This window comes from Medicago sativa, chromosome 8, assembly GCF_051527215.1.
Source record: "Medicago sativa cultivar Bolivia chromosome 8, Bolivia_mono, whole genome shotgun sequence".
Taxonomy (NCBI): Eukaryota; Viridiplantae; Streptophyta; class Magnoliopsida; order Fabales; family Fabaceae; genus Medicago; species Medicago sativa.
The window spans coordinates 31100283-31120350 of record NC_140756.1 but is presented as its reverse complement, the minus strand read 5'-3'; the positions used below and the strand labels follow the sequence as shown (position 1 = coordinate 31120350).

At 32.7% G+C, this 20068-nt stretch overlaps 4 protein-coding genes across 10 annotated transcripts; all 4 read right to left on the bottom strand.

Moving 5' to 3' along the window:
* Positions 1 to 3258: 3258 nt before the first annotated feature.
* Positions 3259 to 4310, bottom strand: LOC146898374 (mitochondrial ATP-independent inner membrane protease subunit 1b-like). Its single transcript, XM_085737348.1, has 4 exons — positions 4161 to 4310; positions 3858 to 4082; positions 3619 to 3729; positions 3259 to 3529 (listed from the first exon to the last, which is right to left on the bottom strand). The coding sequence occupies exons 1-4, from the start codon at positions 4269 to 4271 to the stop codon at positions 3488 to 3490; spliced, it is 489 nt and encodes a 162-aa protein (XP_085593474.1). The 5' UTR covers positions 4272 to 4310; the 3' UTR covers positions 3259 to 3487.
* Positions 4311 to 6453: 2143 nt separating this feature from the next.
* On the bottom strand, positions 6454 to 7666 carry LOC146898373 (mitochondrial ATP-independent inner membrane protease subunit 1a-like). The gene is made up of 4 exons (XM_085736548.1): positions 7528 to 7666; positions 7227 to 7451; positions 6604 to 6714; positions 6454 to 6495 (listed from the first exon to the last, which is right to left on the bottom strand). Exons 1-4 carry the CDS (start codon positions 7636 to 7638, stop codon positions 6454 to 6456), a joined length of 489 nt encoding a protein of 162 aa, XP_085592674.1. The 5' UTR covers positions 7639 to 7666.
* A 3104-nt stretch (positions 7667 to 10770) lies between these two features.
* On the bottom strand, positions 10771 to 15100 carry LOC146898372 (mitochondrial ATP-independent inner membrane protease subunit 1a-like). Of its 7 annotated transcripts, XR_015023653.1 has the most exons (8): positions 14935 to 15099; positions 14698 to 14799; positions 13642 to 13876; positions 13341 to 13565; positions 13021 to 13131; positions 12851 to 12910; positions 11682 to 11721; positions 10771 to 10973 (listed from the first exon to the last, which is right to left on the bottom strand). XR_015023653.1 is itself a non-coding variant. In XM_085737945.1 (7 exons), exons 3-6 carry the CDS (start codon positions 13750 to 13752, stop codon positions 12869 to 12871), a joined length of 489 nt encoding a protein of 162 aa, XP_085594071.1. In that variant the 5' UTR covers positions 13753 to 13876; positions 14698 to 14799; positions 14935 to 15099; the 3' UTR covers positions 10771 to 10973; positions 12851 to 12868. The 7 variants fall into 7 exon arrangements, 6 of the variants coding, with proteins under 6 accessions (XP_085594071.1, XP_085594070.1, XP_085594073.1 ...); XM_085737945.1 differs by lacking the exon at positions 11682 to 11721; XM_085737944.1 differs by lacking the exon at positions 10771 to 10973 and having other exon boundaries at positions 11409 to 11721; positions 14935 to 15098.
* Positions 15101 to 16574: 1474 nt separating this feature from the next.
* LOC146898371 (mitochondrial ATP-independent inner membrane protease subunit 1a-like) lies at positions 16575 to 19680 on the bottom strand. The gene is made up of 6 exons (XM_085737940.1): positions 19452 to 19680; positions 17862 to 18095; positions 17559 to 17783; positions 17243 to 17353; positions 17086 to 17145; positions 16575 to 16803 (listed from the first exon to the last, which is right to left on the bottom strand). The coding sequence occupies exons 2-5, from the start codon at positions 17970 to 17972 to the stop codon at positions 17104 to 17106; spliced, it is 489 nt and encodes a 162-aa protein (XP_085594066.1). The 5' UTR covers positions 17973 to 18095; positions 19452 to 19680; the 3' UTR covers positions 16575 to 16803; positions 17086 to 17103.
* Positions 19681 to 20068: the final 388 nt, after the last annotated feature.

Genomic DNA, 20068 nt, shown 5'->3' with positions numbered 1-20068 from the left:
ATTATTAGTTGTAACAAATGATTTGCTCCCTTGAACAAATGAATTAGATAGTTCAATAACGGATTTCAAAGGTTCAGGATCATCAACATCTTTGAACGTAAAAAAATAACTTGTTTTGATCGATCACTCATTTAACATTTATAAGCTTAGAATTAAAATGGTCGTCTAAAACTGTTATGGACCGAAACAAGTTCTTATAAATGTTCGTCTAAAACTATTAGGAAGTCTTGGTTCTAATATAGTTGGTGATGACAATTTTGGTTCTGAGCTTATAAATGTCAAACAAGTCCTTAAACCAAACAAGTTAGTTTTTACATCAGAAGACGTTAATAATTCAGAATCGTTGAAAGTTGTTAACGAACCAACTAAGTAGTTAGATTATGGTATTTAAGTCATCGTTACAACTAAGGATTCAAATTTGATTGAGAAACATGATATTGAAATCAAAAGAATATACAAGGAAGATAGAGTAAATAATCTTGAGGTATGTGAATCACCGTGTCTGAAATTCTTAAATCTAAAATTGTAAATGTTATTTATGTGAGCATCATAAAGTGAAGAACAACATGAGATCTAACCTTTCGTTAATTTTGGAGATTAGATTCAAACTTGGTGGAAAAGACAAAATTGTGAACTTCCATGAGCCGAGAATGAAAAGATTCAAGATGAAGAGACCAAATAGATATTGCTGATAAAAAAGATATCTCTCGCAAGCTAGAAAAAATTAATTGATAAGTGCTAAATTTACCTGCTTTGTAATACATTTTTATAAGAACTTATTGCGTTAACTTCGTAGAAAACATATGCCTTTCCCCCAATTTTTGTATATATATTTGGTTATCATGGAATCTATCATGAGAAGAGTGATTTGTACATATTTCATTGCTTTCATATGTTAATGAAGAAAAAAAAATCAAGAGGAAAGCAATCAAGATCAGTTGAAAGCAGAAATGAAGGTTTGCTAACTTAGTAAATCTGGAAAAGGTGGAGAAAGAAGGTTGAGAAACTTGAGGGATCATCTTCAACATCCAATGTCTTTTCTTTTATTCATGTATTATGAGGCTAACATGAGTATCCGACTCTATTTGTAAGGATTATGTGTAATCTTTCGTAAACTCATGTTCTCCTAATGATTATACACGCGCGTGCATGCACACATACACATATGGGTCGATAACTTACTTTGATCTAAAAACATGAAGAAGTTAGCAAACCCACTCCTGCTTATTTTTTTTTGCTAAAAACCTAAATCTTTCTTTTTAACAACTTCTAAAACACACGGGTATTAATGTAATTTACATCTCTCAACATTTAATGTTTTCTTCCCTGCGTAAGTAATTTTTTTAATAAAAACAAACTACGTATTTTCAAACCTTGTTTTATTTGCTACACTAATTCCATGCATACTATTCACCTAGTGCGGTATGCTGATGTTTACACTCACCATTATGGAAATGAGATAGCTATTATTAGAAAGTACATGACTAAAGATTGAACTTTTCAATTATGTCACACTCTCAGAGAAGGTAATATGTGTGCTAACTTCTTAGCCAAACTTGGAACAAGGTCTACGAGTGATCTATTGATCGTGCTTAATCCTCCAGCTGAGCTTCGTTTATTGCTTACGGCAGATAGTATGGGTGTTGCTTATCCTCGTGGCCATTAGTCTCTTTTATTTTATTTTTTTTGCTTTGGTTTGACTTTTTCTTTTGTAACAAAAAAAAACCTTGTTTTCTTTCTTTCTTTCTTTCTTTCTGAATGTGTATTTTCAAACCTTTGTTATAATGTGATTAAAAAGTAACTTTATTATTATACATTAAAGCTGAATATTCAAAGGTAACGAGTAACACAAGTTCTTCCATAAAAAAAATAGTAACAAATTATACTTTCGTAAATTTCTCTTCTGCATCCATGCTTTGTGGTACATTCTGCATCCATGCTTTGATAAAACTGGAGTGACATACGATTATCCTTTAGATTAATTTCATTCTTCCTTGGAATGTTTTCAAGGTCCTCTGCTTGCCAGCAAGTGAAATTATAAAAATTAGTTTTGTTTTATTTTTAAAAAGAAGGGTAATAGGTTAGCTATCTTACTCCTTCATGTTCTAATTAGGTGAGAATAATGGACACTGATTATAAATTCACACATCACAAGAATTATGCCCACAAATAATTTCTTGAACAATAATCATAATTACAAGTATTTTGGGTGTCTTTCAACATAATTATGCCCAATTACTTGATATGGAATGCCTCAGAAATCATTCATTCTTCAAAACCATGTTAGACTCGCAAGAAACGCCTCAGAAAAAGGTAACACAAGAAGAGATACAAATGTGTTCAGAAGACACAATGAAAACTCACAACATGAGCAGAAGATATGAAATTACAAAGAAAAATGTTTCTCTTGATATGCTAAGTTACTAAGTGAGGAAATATAAATTTAAGCTCCAACATACTCAGGGTCTTGCTACACCAACATAGTGAAGTTCATGGAATGGGATGATCCACATAGCGAGATTCGAAGGTTATTTTGCTGATAACACTTAATTTTTGAATTTTTTTTCCACTCTAGTTCATAATATTATTCATTTTCTAGCAACAATAATGCTTATAATAACTTCAACGTTCCTTTTTCAGCAGACGTAATTCCTCTATTGAGCCAATATGACAACGGTCGTGTATTAGGGTTGTCTTAGAAATAGCATCAACTATTCTAGAAAACTCTATCATTGTATAGAAACATGCTCTCTAGTTTTTCACCATGCTAGCAAGCTGTGTAGAGTTTGCATTTTTAAAAGCAAGCAAAGAATTACCATGCAAGAAAAATTAAAGGTGAAAGTGTTCAACCATCAAGCAATCGTTGCATATCTCAGTATGCTTAGTCCAAAACCATTCTCTAAAAGAGCTGCGTAAATATATGCAGGATCAGCCAACCATAGACATATGTGTAAACTCAAACAACAGAAAGTGCTGCGTGAGTGTTGAATTTTATAATAGATTGAGTTATTGGTATGGAGGTACTTTGAAAATTTCACGGTCGGGCCACTAAAGCCCCAATAAAGAGAGGCCTGAAAATCTTGCAAAAATTGATTGGGATAGAAAAATTGCACTTTCACTCGAGGTTTAAACCCAAATCACGAGTTTTTATCAAAAAGCAATCTTACCGGTTACAACTAAATCAAAGTCTACATAGATATTTGTCTAACAATTAATATCTTTATCTTTAACATGATAGACCTCACAATCACATCATAGTTTTCCTTAGGGATCATCCAATTCCACTATCATGTCTACTGTTCAATTTTTTAGAGCAACAAATGAATACTGAAATAGTAAAACGTAAACTGACAGAATATAAGGCGATAAAAATGCTTAGTTTTAGCGGGCGAGCTCCAAATCGCAAAGAAAATGGTCGAACTAGCTCAACAAATAGTTATGTTGCTCAAGAATGTAATTTGTAACTTACATGATCGAAAGCTTCAAATCATTTACTCTGGAATGATCCAAAATCTTTAAATGGAGATACCTTCAGATAAAACATCAAAAGATTAGGGTCAACTGACAGAAGAAAAAAAGTGGAATATACGAGTGGATTCAGTGCATACACAAACTTACCTTCCAGAATATCCTACCCTCGATAAGGCCATAAGGAACTGGACCGAAATTTCTAGAATCGTTGCTATTATATTTGTTATCGCCCTCTACCCAAACATGACCCTTTGGAACCTACAGAAAAAGGATGGTCCTTAGAAAATAAAATCTCTATAATCCATTCAGTAAATAAAAAGACAATTAAATGTTAAACTTTAAAAACAAGAAGAATGAAAATTTTTTATTAAGAAATTGACCATTACCACAACTGTCTCATGCTTATCACCGTTTTCGGAACCAGAAACATATGTAATGGTATCGCCCTCTAATCCAACCAAGCGCTTTCCAATTTCCTTTTTAGGGTTTTGAGGAGAGCGTAAATGTAAAATATCTCCGCGAGCAACTTTGCCAAATCGAGGTGAGATCCTTTCAGCAAGAAAGATGCTTGGTGTCGAATCGATTGTAGGAAGCATGCTAGGACCAAAAGTCTGCAGAATTTGAACTGATTAGTAAATAATCATGAAAAAAAATTGTGATAATTAAGTTGAAGGCGGATTCATGCTTACCATAACATTGGTGATCAGATAGTTCCTGGTAACATGTACAACGCAGAAGACCTTTACAGCAAAGAATGCATTCTTCCATACTTGTTTAATAATAGACCTAAATGGCACCATGTTTCTCAATACTCCTCGCTCCAGGTAAGAATCATCGATGTTGTTATCCGTATCGAAAGATTAGTGTTTCGTTCACCAATAGTAACTAGAAAGCCACGATTAGTGTTATGCGAAAGCATGCATGAGTTGAAAGAATTCAGCAGTAATATTTATAATAATACATACATATTACATACCAGTGTTTCTAAGGGATATCGAAGGTGGATGGCAGCTGCTGACGGCGGTTGTATTTTGCTTATATGAGAGAGCAATGTGCGAATTAATAGTTTTTTTTTTTTTGTTTTCTGTTTTCTGCTTTTTTAGGTAAATTCTACGGTGCGGCACCCGATTTCAAATGTATCGATGCGGCTCAAATTTTTTTAACGTTAAACGTTAGCAATCATTTGTTCGATTAAATTAGTTGAGCTATATATCCAACCTTTCTCCCAATTGAAATTCGAGACTTGTGGTTTGTGACTTCATATGTATCAATGCGGCTCAATTTTTGTTAATAGTAGACGTTAGCAATCATTTGTTCGATTAAATTAGTTGAGCTATCCAATCCTCCTCCCAATTGAAATTCGAGGCTTGTGGTTTGTGACTTTTAGACTATGTTAGGTAAAAAATAGTGGACAACTTATAGGCTAGTTTACGTGGATGAACTTATAAGCTTATAGCCTATACCTATAAACTACTCCCTCTGTCCCTTTTTATAAGACTAATTTACAAGAAAATTTTGTCTCTAAATACAAGACTATGTACAAATTTCTAGATGCATTTATTACTCTTTTTCCAAATACACCCTTCATTAATATTATCAATGTAACATACATACGTGACAAATTTATTAGCCCAACAACTTTTCTTAATACTTGTGATTTTTGTAAAATAGTCTTATAAAAAGAGACGGAGGGAATATCGTATAAGCTAACTAGTTGAATTGGTAGTGTTTCGTAAAATTAGCCGTTGAACTAACTTATAAATATGAAATCACACAAAAAAAATGATTGATTAATATTTAATTTTTTCAAGTAAGATGACATGGGTAAAATTGAGAGAAAAATGATAAGTTGAAAGCTAATTGAATAAGCTCGTGAGAAAAAAAAATGTTACAAAACGAGTAATTTTTTTTGACATATGAACTTATAAATTCTAAGCCATAAACCATAAGCTCAAAATCTAACATCGTCGAACATAGCCTATGTGTCTTTTTACAAAATCACTCATTTTGAATCGATTTTAAAACTTTTATTATGATTAACTCAACTCAACAATTACCTTACACTTATTAACCTAACTAAAATCCAAATAGATGTTAATTCATAAACCCTCATTTCGAAAGTTTCTTTTATATACGACCTTCGATCGGCCACCAATTTTTCAACATCTTTAACCTTCAATCAAACCCTAACCGCTATGATCATAATTGAATCACTAATGTTCTCCTGCATTATTTTCTTCTACCTCTTCATACATGTTTCATTCTCCTTCAAAGAGCTATCAATCTTCGATCTTTATAAATAGATTTTTTATCTTATTACGTCCCAGTTCCAATCTTAAAGCTTCATCATCGTTCATCAAGATATGTTGTTAGAAGTTTGTGTTTTATGCGGTCGCTTTATGTAATATTTCCTTATTCTTTATCTATTATGACCCGAATTTGGTCTTTCAGAGAGATTTGTGCTTAGATCTCCGTTGGCTAAAGAAACAGACCTACCCGATATCCCCCAAACTAGTACCACTTTAAATATTTTGCTGAAATACTTGAAAGAAATTAATGTCCTGAGCAATAGGTAGCTAACTCTTACATTCTTAGAGGATCATCTACGAGTTTTATCACAAAGCAATCTTACAGGTTGCCACTAAATCAAAAGTCTACTGTAACAATTAATATCTTTATCTTTAACATGATGAACCTCACATCATAGTTTTCCTTAAGCATGAAAATATCATGCTTAAGGAAAACAAACAATACTATCATGTCTACTATTCAAATTTTAGGGCAACAAATGAATACTGAATTAGTAAAAGGTAAACTGTGTATACAAGTAACAGAAAAATGTAACGATTTGAATATAAGACGATTAAAATGCTTAGGTTTAGTAGGCGAGCTCCAAATCACAAAGAAAATGGTCGAACAAGGTCCACAGAGGCATTGTTTTCCCTTTAAAATGTAATTTGTAACACGATCGAAAGTTTCAAATCATTTATTCCAGAACGATCCAAAATCTTTAAGTGGAGATACCTTCAGATAAGACATAAAAAGATTAGGGAGAAGAACAGAAGAAAACAAAGGGAAAAAAGAAGAAGAGGCTTGTATATATGTGTGGCTTCAGTGCATACACAAACTTACCCTCCAGGATATCTTACTCTCAATAAGGCCATAAGGAACTGGACCGAAACTTCTAGAGTCGTAGCTGCTAAGTTTGTTATCACCCTCTACCCAAACGTGACCCTTTGGAACCTATGGAAAGAAGGAAGGCACATAAAAAACAAATCACTATACTTCATTTAGTAAATAAAAAGACAAAATGTTAAACTTTATTAACAAAAAATACTAAACTCATTCTTAAAATGGTGAAGCCAAAACAGAAGAAGAAGTCACTTCTGTTAGTTTTGTTTAGGGTTAGTTACTTGTTTATTAAGTAACTAACTGTTTTCCTAGATTTTAGCTGGTTTGTTACACCTATTGAAAGATACTTGGTGTGCAAGCATTAGAGGAACATCTTGTGTGTATATATTGATTCCTCAATGAATAATAGAAAATGCAATTTCACATTCACTTTCTCTTAATCCCTCACTACTCTCTTTCTCATCCTATAACTGTTTCTTCCTTCTCAAGTCATACACATTCACAAACCCTAATAAATTAGTTTTCCCCTAACAACTTCAAACTAGTAGCAAAGCAAAACCCATAATTAAAATCATAAAAAACCACTAAAAAGGGGATTTTTTTTAACAAGAAATTGACCATACCACAACTGTTTCACGCTTATAACCGTTTCCACAATCAACAACATATGTAATGCTATCACCCTCTAATCCAATCAAGCGCTTTACGTAGCTCTCTCTAGGGTTTGTAGGAGAGGTTAAACATACAATATCTCCGTGAGCAACTTTACCAAATCGAGGTGAGATTTTTTCAACAAGAAAGAAGCTTGGTGTCGAATCCATTGTAGGTAGCATGCTAGCACCCACAGTCTGCAGAATTGGAACTGACTAGTCATTAATCATGAAAAAAGAATTCGCAATAAGTTGAAGGTGGAATCAAGCTTACCTCAACAGGAGTGATCACATATTTCTTGGTAACACGTACAACGCAGAAAACCTTTACAACAATGACTGCATGATTCCATACTTCTTTAACAATAGACCTAAATTGTACCATGTTTCTCAATACCGTTATTGCCTTTTTCCTCTCTATAAAAGACTACAGGCAAGCAAAGCATAAGAAACTATTATTAATAACAGTAACACAAAACAAAATATTATTAATACCCACCATTGATGGTCAAAAGGGTGTGCAGTAAGAGAAACAGCATAGTATTTGATTAACAATTTTCTTGCGGTCCAATATGTGAAAAAAAGTTCTCAAACTTGTCTTTATTGTAAGTAACCAAGCTAAATACAGTAATACATACATACATACCAGTGTTTCTAAGGGAAACCGAAGGTGGATGGCAGTTTTTGACGGCGGTTGTCTTTTGCTTATATGAGAGACCACTGTGCGATTATCTATCCTCTAAATTAATGACTATTATCTATTCTCTAATAACATATTTAGAGGAGAGAGAAAATATATGTCAAAAGATTGAGATGATTTTGTAACAACAAATTTCTTTTATATACTTGTATCAAACAAACTAAATTATTTTTTAAAATTATGTTATCACGATAAACAAACGCAAAATATATTTTGAATTTTTATAAATCTATAAACAAAATTTCTAAATTATTGAATGTCAAAGTCATTTTTATTCTAATTCATAAAAAAATCGGCCCTATGAAACCGTTTGTTATAACTTTAAAAAAATCACTCTAAAGAGCATTATATTTGTTTGTCATAGTTTTTTTTTAAAAAAAACTATGATCTACAAAAAAATATAAAAAACAGTTTCAGATAAAAAGATATTAAGAGTAGCTTTTCAAAAAAATACTTCATTCATTATTTTTTAAGTGTCGTTTGACTGCAGATTTAACATTCATATTTAACTGTTGTTTATGTATTTTAAGGGTACGATTTGTCAATTATACCGTTTGTCAATTACACTTATCTTTTTCAATAAAACTAATTGATGATATATATGTGTAAAACTAAAGTTTGTTTTTCCAAACAAAGTTGGTTCTTGTTATCTTCAAATTTAAACAAAATTTTGTTACCTATATCAGTGGTTTCATGAAGAGTTAAAATTCTATAAATAAGTTAAGTAGTAATTGTTAAAAATTTCAAATTCAAAGTAAAAGAACAGATTTGGGAGAAAAAAAAAAGACTCCATGAGAGAAAGAAAAAAATAACATATTAAATTTATTGGAAAGAGAAAGGGTATAATAGTAAGAAAAGGAATAAAAATACACTTCGCTAATTTGGTGTTAATATTCTAAAATGAGTTAAAATTCTATAAATAAGTTAAGTAGTAATTGTTAAAAATTTCAAATTCAAAGTAAAAGAACAGATTTGGGAGAAAAAAAAAAGACTCCATGAGAGAAAGAAAAAAATAACATATTAAATTTATTGGAAAGAGAAAGGGTATAATAGTAAGAAAAGGAATAAAAATACACTTCGCTAATTTGGTGTTAATATTCTAAAATGACACTTAAAAAGGAACGGAATGAGTTTTGTAGAAGGGGAAGAAAATAAATGTCAAAAGATGAACGTAGTTTTATAATAAAAAAAATCTTTTTATATAATTGTATCTACAGAAACTAAATTGTTTTTTTTTTTAAATAAGTGATTGTTATTATGATAAACAACCACAAAGTTGATTATACTTTTTCTTAGAATCTTTAAAAAACAATCTCTGAATTATTGAATGTCAAAATATTTTTTTTAATCTATAAAATATGAGTCATATATTTAATTTACATTTTGTAAAAATAAGATTTAGGATGTTCATGTGCTTTTATCTCACATGGAGTTTTTAGCCAATAAAACTACCTTCATATGAGTTTTTCTTATTTTAGTTAATCCAATGAAAAATGATGATTGTTTCAATATTTAGTATAAAAAATTAATAATAAAAACAAATATTTAGTATAAAAAATTAATGATGATTAGTTTTTTTGAAAGATATAAGCTTATAAGCTATAGGGAAATGTTAGTGCCCTTAGGGCATTGTTTACTAACTTTAAATAGTAAGTTTTTGCCAAAGTTTATGAAATCAATGCATTGGAAATTGGAATTTTTGACTTTTTTAAAGAATAATTTCTTTATTAGGAATCCTTAGAGAGTGCCCTTAGGGCACTCGTTAACAAGACCCTAAGTTATAAGCTATAAACCATAAGCTCAGAAAGCGGCAGTAATGCCAAACAAATCAGTGTGTCTTTTTTTTTTTTTACAAAAACGCTCATTTTGAGTCAATTTTAAAACTTTTATCATGATTCAACTCAACAATTACCTTACACTTATTAACCTAACTCAAATCCAAATATATGCTAATTCATAATTCGATTGACCACCAACTTTTCAACATCTTCAACCTTCTATCAAACCCTAACCACTATGATCATTTTATACAATTGAGTCACTAATGTTCTGCGTTTTTTCTTCTACCTCCTCACACGTGTTTCATGCTCCTTCAGAGATTTTTCAATCTTCGTTCTTTATTTTGTCCCAGTTCAAATCTTTTCGTCCCAAGATATTCGTTAGAAGTTTATTTATGTTTTTATTTTTATACAGCTGTGTGAAGTACTATTTGCTTATTATTTCTCCTTTATCACCCGAATATGGTATTTTAGAGAGATTTGTGCTTGGATCTCCTTTGGCTAAAGAATATCCCCCAAACTAGTACCACTTTAAATATTTTGCTGAAATATTTACTTTTCTACTATGCAATGTTCCTACGTTTGTGTATTAACTGATTTTGACTATAAAAATTAAATATGTGTGTGCGTGTTCCTTTGAAGTTGAGAATCTTTGGGTTAACTAAAAGTCTGTGAAGGTAATAATTTAAAGGGAAAAAAAATCGATAATTGGAATGTTACTGCGTGTGCCAATATCGTGTTGGTGTATGGCACCGACACTAACACATACACCAACACCGTTAAACACCGAACACAACTTCAATGGGTTAGCTATATAAGCTACGAAGGTAATAATTCGAATGCTATCACGTGTGCCGGCGTCACATAGGTGTTACTAAGATTTCAATGTGGTACCACATGGCTTACTAAATCGCTATGTCAAGTAGGAAAATGGGAAGAAAAAAAAAATCCTTTACATTGCGACGGTAAAATAGTCAATAAGGGCATGTGGTCCAATGTTGAACCGTTATTTACACCTCACACCACCATTGCATGTCTCTATCCTCAATTTTCGTTATTCAGGCATTGTGTCACAATATGCAGCTGAAACTTACTTTGTTCATAATACATGACAAACAGACCCTTAATCTACCAAAATAATGCATAACAAGAAATCAAAAAGCCTGTCCTACACCACGATAAAGGAAAACCAATGCATTGCAAATGATATCTGCTTTAGTGTCAAGTTTGTGGTAGGTCTTTCTGCAGAAAAAGATTGAAAGAGGCGTCGGATTTTCAGCTAAAGACACTTTTTTTCCATTCTCATAACTTAGTGAATTAAAATCAAATTTCAGTTTTCTTCTCAGGAACATTCTCATAAGAGACTACTGAAACTATTATTGATAATGGTAAAACTAATAACCATTTTACAAATGTTGTCCCGAGTGGAATTTGAACTTCTATCGTTACGAAGTCAAACTTTTACCACCAACTTGACATCCACCCATAAACAGTTATGTTGCTTGCCATACAATAAGATAAGAATGTTCTAAATCCTAAGATTATTTCAATCTAGATACAAAAATTGAACATAATCTTCTCCCTTTTCTGTCATTAACAAAAAGATATCGTAAAGTACAAAACTACTTGGAATAGGAGGAATCATCTTACGAATTATAAGTTCACACATCACAAGAATTACGCCCATAAATAATTTCTTTAACAATAATCACAATTACAAGTACAGTAAACATCATTAATTTATTCACATATTCATTCTTCAAAATTAACCATGTTAGACTCACAAGAAATGCCTAAACAAAAGTAACACAAAAGATACAATTGAAATGTGTTCACATACACAATGAAAACTCACAACACGAGCAGAAGATATGAAATTACAAAGAAAAATGTTTCTCTTGGCATGCTAACTTACTAAATGAGGATATAAAAGTTTAAGCTCCAACTTACTCAAGTCTTGCTACACCAACTGACCAACATAGTGAAGTTCCTGAAATGGATGATCCACATAGCGAGATTCGAAGGTTATTTTGTTGATAACGCCTGATTTTTTTTTATTTTTTTCACTCTAGTTCATAAATATTATTCATTTTCTAGCAAAAATAATGCTTATAATAACTTAAAAGTTCCTTTTTCAGCAGAATTAGCCATTCTGATAGCAGACGTAATTCCTCTATTGAGCCAAATTGTTAGCAGTCGCGTATTAGGGTTGTCTTAGAAATGACACCAACTATTCTAGAAAACTCTATCATTGTATTGAGACGTGCTTTCTAGTTTTTCACTATGCTAGCAAGCTGTGTAGATTTTGCATTTTTAAAACCAATCAAAGAATTACCATGTAAGAAAAATTAACGAGCGAAAGTGTTCAACCATCAAGCGACCAATGCATATATCAGTATGCTTAGTCCAAGACCATTCTCTAAAAGGGCAGAAGTTGTTCTTCCAGCAAAACCAACTGACCAACTGTACATATATGCAGGATCAGCCAACCATAGACAAATGCCTGGTGAACTCAAACAACAGAAAGTGCGACGTGATCGTTGAATTCTATAATAGATTGAGTTGTTGGTATGAAAGTTTTTAGAAAAGAGGCCTGAAAATCTTGCGAAAATCGAATTTTTTCACGGTTAGGCCACTAAAGCCCTGGTAAAGAGAGGCCTGAAAATCTTGCAAAAATCGTATGGAATGGAAAAATTTCACTGTCACTCCGAAGCTTAAACCCAAGTCACAAGTTTTGTCAAATAGCAATCTAACCTGTTACCCCTAAATCAAAAGTCTACATAAATATTTGTGTTAGAATCGAAGTCTACATAATGGAAATGACATCATATTTTTCCTTAAGCATGAAAATATGTTTTGTCTGCCTGTTTCAAAACAAACAATAAATACTAGGGATCATCCACTATCATGTCTACTGTTCAATTTTTTAGAGCAACAGATGAATACTGAATTAGTAAAAGGTAAACTGTTTAATTATACAACAGAAAAATGTAACGGTTTGAATATAAGGCGATTAAAATGCCTAGTTTCAGTGGGCGAGCTCCAAATCACAAAGAAAATGGTCGAACAGGGTCCACAAAGGCACTGTTTTCCCTTTAAAATGTAATTTTGTAACTTACATGATTGAAAGCTTCAAATCATTTATTCCAGAACGATCCAAAATCTTTACGCGGCCATACCTTCAGATAAAACATCAAAAGATTAGGGGGAAGAAACAGAAGAAAACAAAGGGAAAAAAAGAAGTGGAGGCTTGTATATATGTGTGGCTTCAGTGCATACGCAAACTTACCCTCCAGAATATCTTACTCTCAATAAGGCCATAGGGAACTGGACCGAACCTTCTAGAGTCATAGCTACTAAATTTGTTATCACCCTCTACCCAAATGTGACCCTTTGGAACCTATAGAAAGAAGGAAGGCACTTAGAAAACAAAATCTCAATACTTCATTCAGTAAATAAAAAGACAATTAAATGTTAAACTTTATTAACAAAAATGGTGAAGCCAAAACAGAAGAAGTCACTTCAAACTAGTAGCAAAGCAAAACCCATAATCAAAATCATAAAAATCCACTAAAAATGGGATTTTATTTAACAAGAAATTGACCATACCACAACTGTTTCATGCTTATAGCCATTTCCACGATCAGAAACATATGTAATGCTATCACCCTCTAATCCAATCACGCGCTTTCCGTAGCTCTCTCTAGGGTTTGTAGGAGAGGTTAAACATACAATATCTCCGTGAGCAACTTTACCAAATCGAGGTGAGATTCTTTCAGCAAGAAAGAAGCTTGGTGTCGTATCGATTGTAGGTAGCATGCTATCACCCACAGTCTGCAGAATTGGAACTGACTAGTCATTAATCATGAAAAAAGAATTCGCAATAAGTTGAAGGTGGAATCAAGCTTACCTTAACAGGAGTGATCACGTAGTTCTCGGTAACACGTACAACGCAGGAAACCTTTACAACAAAGAATGCATGATTCCATACTTCTTTAACAATAGACCTAAATTGTACCATGTTTCTCAATACCGTTATTGCCTTTTTCCTCTCTCCAGGTAAGAATCTTGAATATTGTTATCCGTATCGAAAGATAAGTGTTTTGATCACCAATAGCAACTAAAAAGCCAAGAACATGTCATATCTGAATGTTATGAAAAAGCATACATGAGTTGAAAGACAACATTTTATACAAGAACATGTTAATCACAGTAGATGATAGGCTGCAAGAGGGTGAAATCCTCAAGCACCATTATGATTGAAAGAGGCGTCGAATTTTCAGCAAAAAGACACTTCTTGCCAATCTCATAACATAGCGAACTTTGATTTTATGTTTTCCTCCATAAACGTTTCTATAAAAGACTACTGGCATGCAAAGGATAAAAAACTATGGTCAAATACCATTTTTGGTCCTTTTAGTTTGACAGAATTCCCAAGTTAGTCCTTCAAGTTTCGAAAGTTTCAATTAGGTCCTTTTAGTTTGACATAATTCCCAAGTTAGTCCTTTAAGTTTCAAATAGGTCTTTTAAGTTGATAAACTATTTCACTGTTACCCCTGCTGTCAGTCTTCGTTTAATTGATGCTGATGTAGCCGTTAAGTGGTTGACTTGGATCAAAACGCTGTCTTTTAAAAGCTTCAGGGTGTCAAAACGTTATGTTTAATGGTCATTTATAATGCTAGAATGATCATTTGTGGCCATTAAACGTAGCGTTTTGACTCCCTAGAGCTTTTAAAATGCAGCGTTTAGATCCAAGTCAACAACTTAACAGCTACATCAGCATCAGTTTGAAACTTTTAAAATTAAACGACCAACTTGAGAATTCTGTCAAACTAAAAGATCTACTTGAAACTTTTGAAACTTAAAAACTAACTTGGGAATTCGGTCAAACTAAAAGGACCAAAACATAGTATTTGGCCAAAAACTATTATTAATATCGGTAACACTAAAGACAGAATATAAATACCCGCCATTGATGGTCCAAAGGGTGTGAAAGAAAGTTCTCAAACTTGTCTTTATTGTAAGTTCCCAATTTGAAAATGTTGGGACTAATATGGTATTACATTTTCTGAGAATGAAATTGGGTAAACACATTTAGAATCAGAATTCACTTGTTATATTGTAACCAATTAAAGTAATATTTAAATCCCTATTACATTTATAATACATACATACATACATACATACATACATACATACATACCAGTGTTTCGAAGGGATGGGGAAGGTGGATGGCAGTTCCTGACGCCGGGCGGTTGTCTTTTGCTTATATGAGAGACCACTGTGCGAATAATTATCTTTTTGCTTTCTATTTTCTGCTTTTTGAGGCAAATTCTATTTCAAATGCACCATGTGACTCAATTTTATTTTAACTTTTTAATCGTAAATGTTGGCAAACAGTTATTATATTAATTCTTTTATCTTTGTCAGAATTTCAACTCGGATTTTATAACTCCTTACATCTTAACTCAAATCAGTTGAGCTATCTAACCTTCCAAAATGAGGTTCAATTGAAATCAAGACTTGTGGTTTTTGGCTTTTAGGCTATGTTTGGTAAAAAAATAATGGATAGCTTATAGTATAGTTTATGCGAATGAGCTTATAACAACTTATTAGTTCAAAATGTGGCACTCTCAAACGGAGTATATGTGTCTTTTTAAGAAAACATTCATTTTGAGTCAATTTTAAAACTTTTGTTATGATTAATTCAACTCAACAATTACCTTACACTTAATTAATTCAACTCAAATCCAAACCAAATAGAATGACCGTCAATTTTTCAACATCTTCAACCTTTAATCAAACCGAGTCCACTTTTGCTCCATTTAGATTTTGCCGCAATTTACCTCATTTCAAGTCATAGATGAGTGACATGTGAAAAAAATAAAACTAATGGCTGAGATTAAAAGGTTTGAAAAAAGCAATTGTTTAATGAAATAAGAAGCTTAAGCGCGTTCATTCTTCTATTTCGTTTCAACTTCAACCGCGGCCCTTCTTCTTCCTCTCACCCTCATCACTGTTTCTCCCTAAATTGAGGAAACCTAAATGGAGCAAAGATGAACTCCTATCAAACCCTAACCACTATGATCATTTCCTACAAATGAATCACTAATGTTCTGCGTTCTTTTCTTCTACCTCTTCACACATGTTACATTCTCCTTCAGAGAGTTTTCAATCTTCGTTCTTTATAAATATATATTTTTGTCTTATTTCGTCCCAGTTCAAATTTTTAAAGATATGTCATTAGAAGTTTATGTTTTTATGCGGCTGCGTTAAGTACTATTTGCTGATTCTTTCATCTTTATCACTCAAATATCCTTTGGCTAAAGAAACAGACCTACCCGATATCCCCAAAACTAGTACCACTTTAAATATTTCGCTGAAATTTTTACTTTTTTATTTTTCTACTATGCAATGTTCCTCCATTTGTGTTTTTAACTGATTTTGACTATAAACATTAAATATGTGTGTAATCTTTGGGTTACCTAAAAGTCTGTGAAGGTAATAATTTGAAGAAGAAGAAAAAAAAATCGATGATTGAATATTATTACGTGTGCCAATATCGTGTTGGCAGTTGGTGTATGACGCCGACACTAACACACACCAACGCCGTTAGACACCGGACAAAACTTCAATGGGTCAACTATAAGATATGAAGGGAATAATTCGAATGTTATCATGTGTGCCGGTGTCGCGTAGGTGTTGCTAAGACTTCAATGTAGGAAAATGGGAAGGAAAAAAAATCATTTACATTGTTACAGTAAGATAGTCAATAAGGGCATGTGGTCCACTGTTGACCCGTTATTTACAGCTCACACCACCATTGCATGTCTCTATCCTCAATTTTCGTTATTCAGGCATTGTGAATTGGAGGTCACAATGCAGCTGACAGTTTTTGCATTAGATATTGAATACCAAAATTACTTTGTTCATAATACATGACAAACAGACCCTTAATCCACCAAAATAATGCATTACAAGAAATCAAAATGCCCGTCCTACACCACGATAAAGGAAAACCAATGCATTGCAAATAATCTCTGCTTCAGTGTCAAGTTCGTGGTAGGTCTTTCTGCAGAAAAAGATTAAAACAAAAACTCTTATAATCAGTTATAAAACATAATCTCTTTTCTATTTTTAGACCCCCAAAATTTTGCCAAAATAGAATGGAATACTTGCACTCTCGCTCAGAGGCTAAAACCCAAGTCAGAAGTTGTTTTTATCAGAAGCGGTCTTACCACTAAATCAAAAGTCGACATGTTTGTATAACAAATAAAGGCATTGTTTTTCTCTTTCAAAATGAAACAAATAGTTATGTAACTTATGTTGCTCAAGATTGTAATTTGTAACTTACATGATTGAAAGCTTCAAATCATTTATTCCGTAACGATCCAAAATCTTTAAATGGAGATACCTTCATATAAAACATCAAAAGATTAGGGAGAGCTGACAGAAGAAAAAGAAGTGGGGGCTTATAGATAAGTGTGGCTTAAGTGTATACACAATCTTACCTTCCAAAATAACCTACTCTCGATAAGGCCATAAGGAACTGGACCAAAATTTCTAGAATCGTTGCTTTTATATTTGTTATCACCCTCTATCCAAACGTGACCCTTGGGAACCTATAGAAAGAAGGAGGGCACTCACTTAGAAAATAAAATCTCTATAATCCATTCAGCAAATAAAAAGACAATTAAATGTTAAATTCTATAAACAGGAAAATATTAAGCCTATTCTTTGAATATTGAAGCCAAAAGTGTCAGTTCTGAAACCAGTTATTTAAACAAGAAGTAACTTTAAACTACAAGCAAAACAAATCAACCATACCACAACTGTCTCCTGCTTATCATCGTTATTAGGATCAGTAACATATGTGATGGTATCACCCTCTAATCCAACCAAGCGCTTTGTGATGCACAGTCTAGGGTTACGAGGTGAGCGGAGGATTACAATATCTCCCTGAGCAGCTTTACCAAATCGAGGTGAGATCCTTTCAGCAAGATAGAGGCTTGGTGTCACATCGATTGTAGGAAGCATGCTAGGACCAATAGTCTGCAGAATTATAACTGATTAGTAATTTTAATCATGAAAAAATAATTTGCGATAAGTTGAAGGCGGAATCATGCTTGCCTGAACAGGATCGATCAGATATTTGTTGGTAATGTGTAAAACGCAAAAGAACTTTGTAACAATTAATGCTTTCTCGCATGCTTCTTGAATAATAGACCTAAATGGCACCATGTTTCTCAATACCACTATTTCCTTTTGCCTCTCTCCAGGTAAGAATCTTGAATGTTGTTATCCGTATCGAAAGTTACGTGTTTCTTCACCAGTAGCAACTAGCAAGCCAAGAACATGTCATATCTGAATGTTATGAGAAAGCATACATGAGTTGAAAGACAACAACAGTAATTAGGAGGTTCATATACAGTTATTGTCTCCCCTGCAGCATTTTCTTCTAAACAGCAATTGGATTCTATTCTATACAACTTCTACATGAATTGTAGAAAGAAGTTAAACATTACGAAACGTAACCAAGTTGTGAACTAGACCAAGGTTTTAAAACACGGTCCGTTACCGAGAAAAAGGCCGCGACAAAAAGATATAGGTAGCTGTGGTTACCGTTTTCCCCTGTTTTTAAAGTGAAAAAAATCACAACGAGACGCCATTACATCCGCAACGAAACACCGTTACGACCGCAACCAAACGGAGTCATGACAATAGACAGATGATTATTATTTTTTCTTCAATTGAGATGGATGAAAATCACATTTTTAGTACATATTTGAACATAAATTACATTCTTTAGGCTCTTTCTCTAGTTTAGAACTTCAAACCTATCTCTAATTTAAGTTATATAAGTTATTATACATTATTTAAGAGAAGTGCAATGTCGTGACTAATTCACACCGCGATGACCGCAATTTGTAATGCAGTATACATAACAGCCAAACTCACGAAATTCTATACGCGACCGCGGCCGTTATACCTTGAACTAGATAGAAACCGGTAAACTTAATACCCTAAATTAACTAAAAGTAATATGAGAAAATTTTACTAGGTGACAGAGAGAAAGATAGACCAATCTTCGTAGTAAATGAAAATAAATAATAAAATAGCATGCCACAATCACAAACACATGTTGTTAACCCATTACAAAATTAAAGAATGACCCAATTGCAAATCAGACCATAAGTCTACAAGAGGGTGGGTTCCTCGAACACCATTAGGACTGAAAGAGACGTCGGATTTTCAGCTAAAAGACACTTCTTTCCATTCTCATAACTTAGTGAACTAAAATTCGAATTTCAGTTTTCGTCTCAGAAACATTCTTATAAGAGACTACTGAAACTACTATTGATAACGGTAACACTAATCACCATTTTACAATGTTGTTTTTGGTGGAATTAGGTTACAAAGTCAAACTCTTAACACTGACATGACACCAACCCAGAAACATGTTTCATTCAATAATGGGTTTTGGTCTCTAAATAGCATGATCAACCATCATAAGCAATTTTCTACACGTTAAGCAATTATGAATAATAATAATAATAATAATAAGCAATTTTCATAAATAACCATCAACAATTCATGATTCTGAACGATAATAAGAAATTTTCATAAGATTGCTGCTAACACATTAACAATTCCAAATTGTGAAACTCTAAAACAAACAATTGGAGAAGGAAGGAGAAATTGGAGAATCGATTGGATTACCTTATCTGACTAGAGACGAGAGGTGATTGTGAAAAAGAGAGAAACCAGCGGGAAGCGGCGACGAGATGCGAGAGAGACAAGTGAGGAGGACAATGAGAACTGAGTGACGCGAGTGAGAAGAGAAGAATAGAGGATACTTTTTCTTTTAGGGAAATGCTGAGGCACAAGTTAAGATTAAGCAAACAAAGGATAACAAAATGTATTGTTTTTTAATTATGTTTAGGATACTAAGTGACACTTTTTCAGATGGTTTTTAAGTATACCAATGAAGAGTAATTGGACTTCTAAGAGTGATCAAACATAGGTTTATATTAAGATTGAAATTGATTTTGAAACAAGTCAAAAATGAGACGAACTTTGAGTTTTGAGAAAATAAACGAACCTTGTCAAACCAAAATGTTATGATTGATTACCCTAGATGTTAGATGATATGTAGAGATGTTTTTAATGATATGTAAACACTTGGGACCCTAATTGTGTTGATGAAATTGAAAATGAACGATTTTTGGGATATTAAACGAACTTTGTCAAAATTGGGTTTTATGCTTCCATAACTTATAAATAGATTGTATTCATGATAATATGATGAAATGAGGGTGAATGAATGTTGAATTGGT

Excerpts from the sequence above, each read along its gene's own strand:
- LOC146898374 (XM_085737348.1), bottom strand. The coding sequence starts at position 4,271 with ATGGTGCCATTTAGGTCTATTATTAAACAAGTATGGAAGAATGCATTC. Across the intron at positions 3,730-3,857 it reads ATAAGCATGAGACAGTTGTG|GTTCCAAAGGGTCATGTTTG; the intron begins GTAATGGTCAAT and ends CTTTTTCTGTAG. Across the intron at positions 3,530-3,618 it reads AGGGTAGGATATTCTGGAAG|GTATCTCCATTTAAAGATTT; the intron begins GTAAGTTTGTGT and ends TTTTATCTGAAG.
- LOC146898373 (XM_085736548.1), bottom strand. The coding sequence starts at position 7,638 with ATGGTACAATTTAGGTCTATTGTTAAAGAAGTATGGAATCATGCAGTC. Across the intron at positions 6,715-7,226 it reads ATAAGCGTGAAACAGTTGTG|GTTCCAAAGGGTCACGTTTG; the intron begins GTATGGTCAATT and ends TTCTTTCCATAG. Across the intron at positions 6,496-6,603 it reads AGAGTAAGATATCCTGGAGG|GTATCTCCACTTAAAGATTT; the intron begins GTAAGTTTGTGT and ends TCTTATCTGAAG.
- LOC146898372 (XM_085737947.1), bottom strand. The coding sequence starts at position 13,752 with ATGGTACAATTTAGGTCTATTGTTAAAGAAGTATGGAATCATGCATTC. Across the intron at positions 13,566-13,641 it reads ACGTGATCACTCCTGTTAAG|ACTGTGGGTGATAGCATGCT; the intron begins GTAAGCTTGATT and ends CCAATTCTGCAG. Across the intron at positions 12,911-13,020 it reads AGAGTAAGATATTCTGGAGG|GTATGGCCGCGTAAAGATTT; the intron begins GTAAGTTTGCGT and ends TTTTATCTGAAG.
- LOC146898371 (XM_085737940.1), bottom strand. The coding sequence starts at position 17,972 with ATGGTGCCATTTAGGTCTATTATTCAAGAAGCATGCGAGAAAGCATTA. Across the intron at positions 17,354-17,558 it reads ATAAGCAGGAGACAGTTGTG|GTTCCCAAGGGTCACGTTTG; the intron begins GTATGGTTGATT and ends TTCTTTCTATAG. Across the intron at positions 17,146-17,242 it reads AGAGTAGGTTATTTTGGAAG|GTATCTCCATTTAAAGATTT; the intron begins GTAAGATTGTGT and ends TTTTATATGAAG.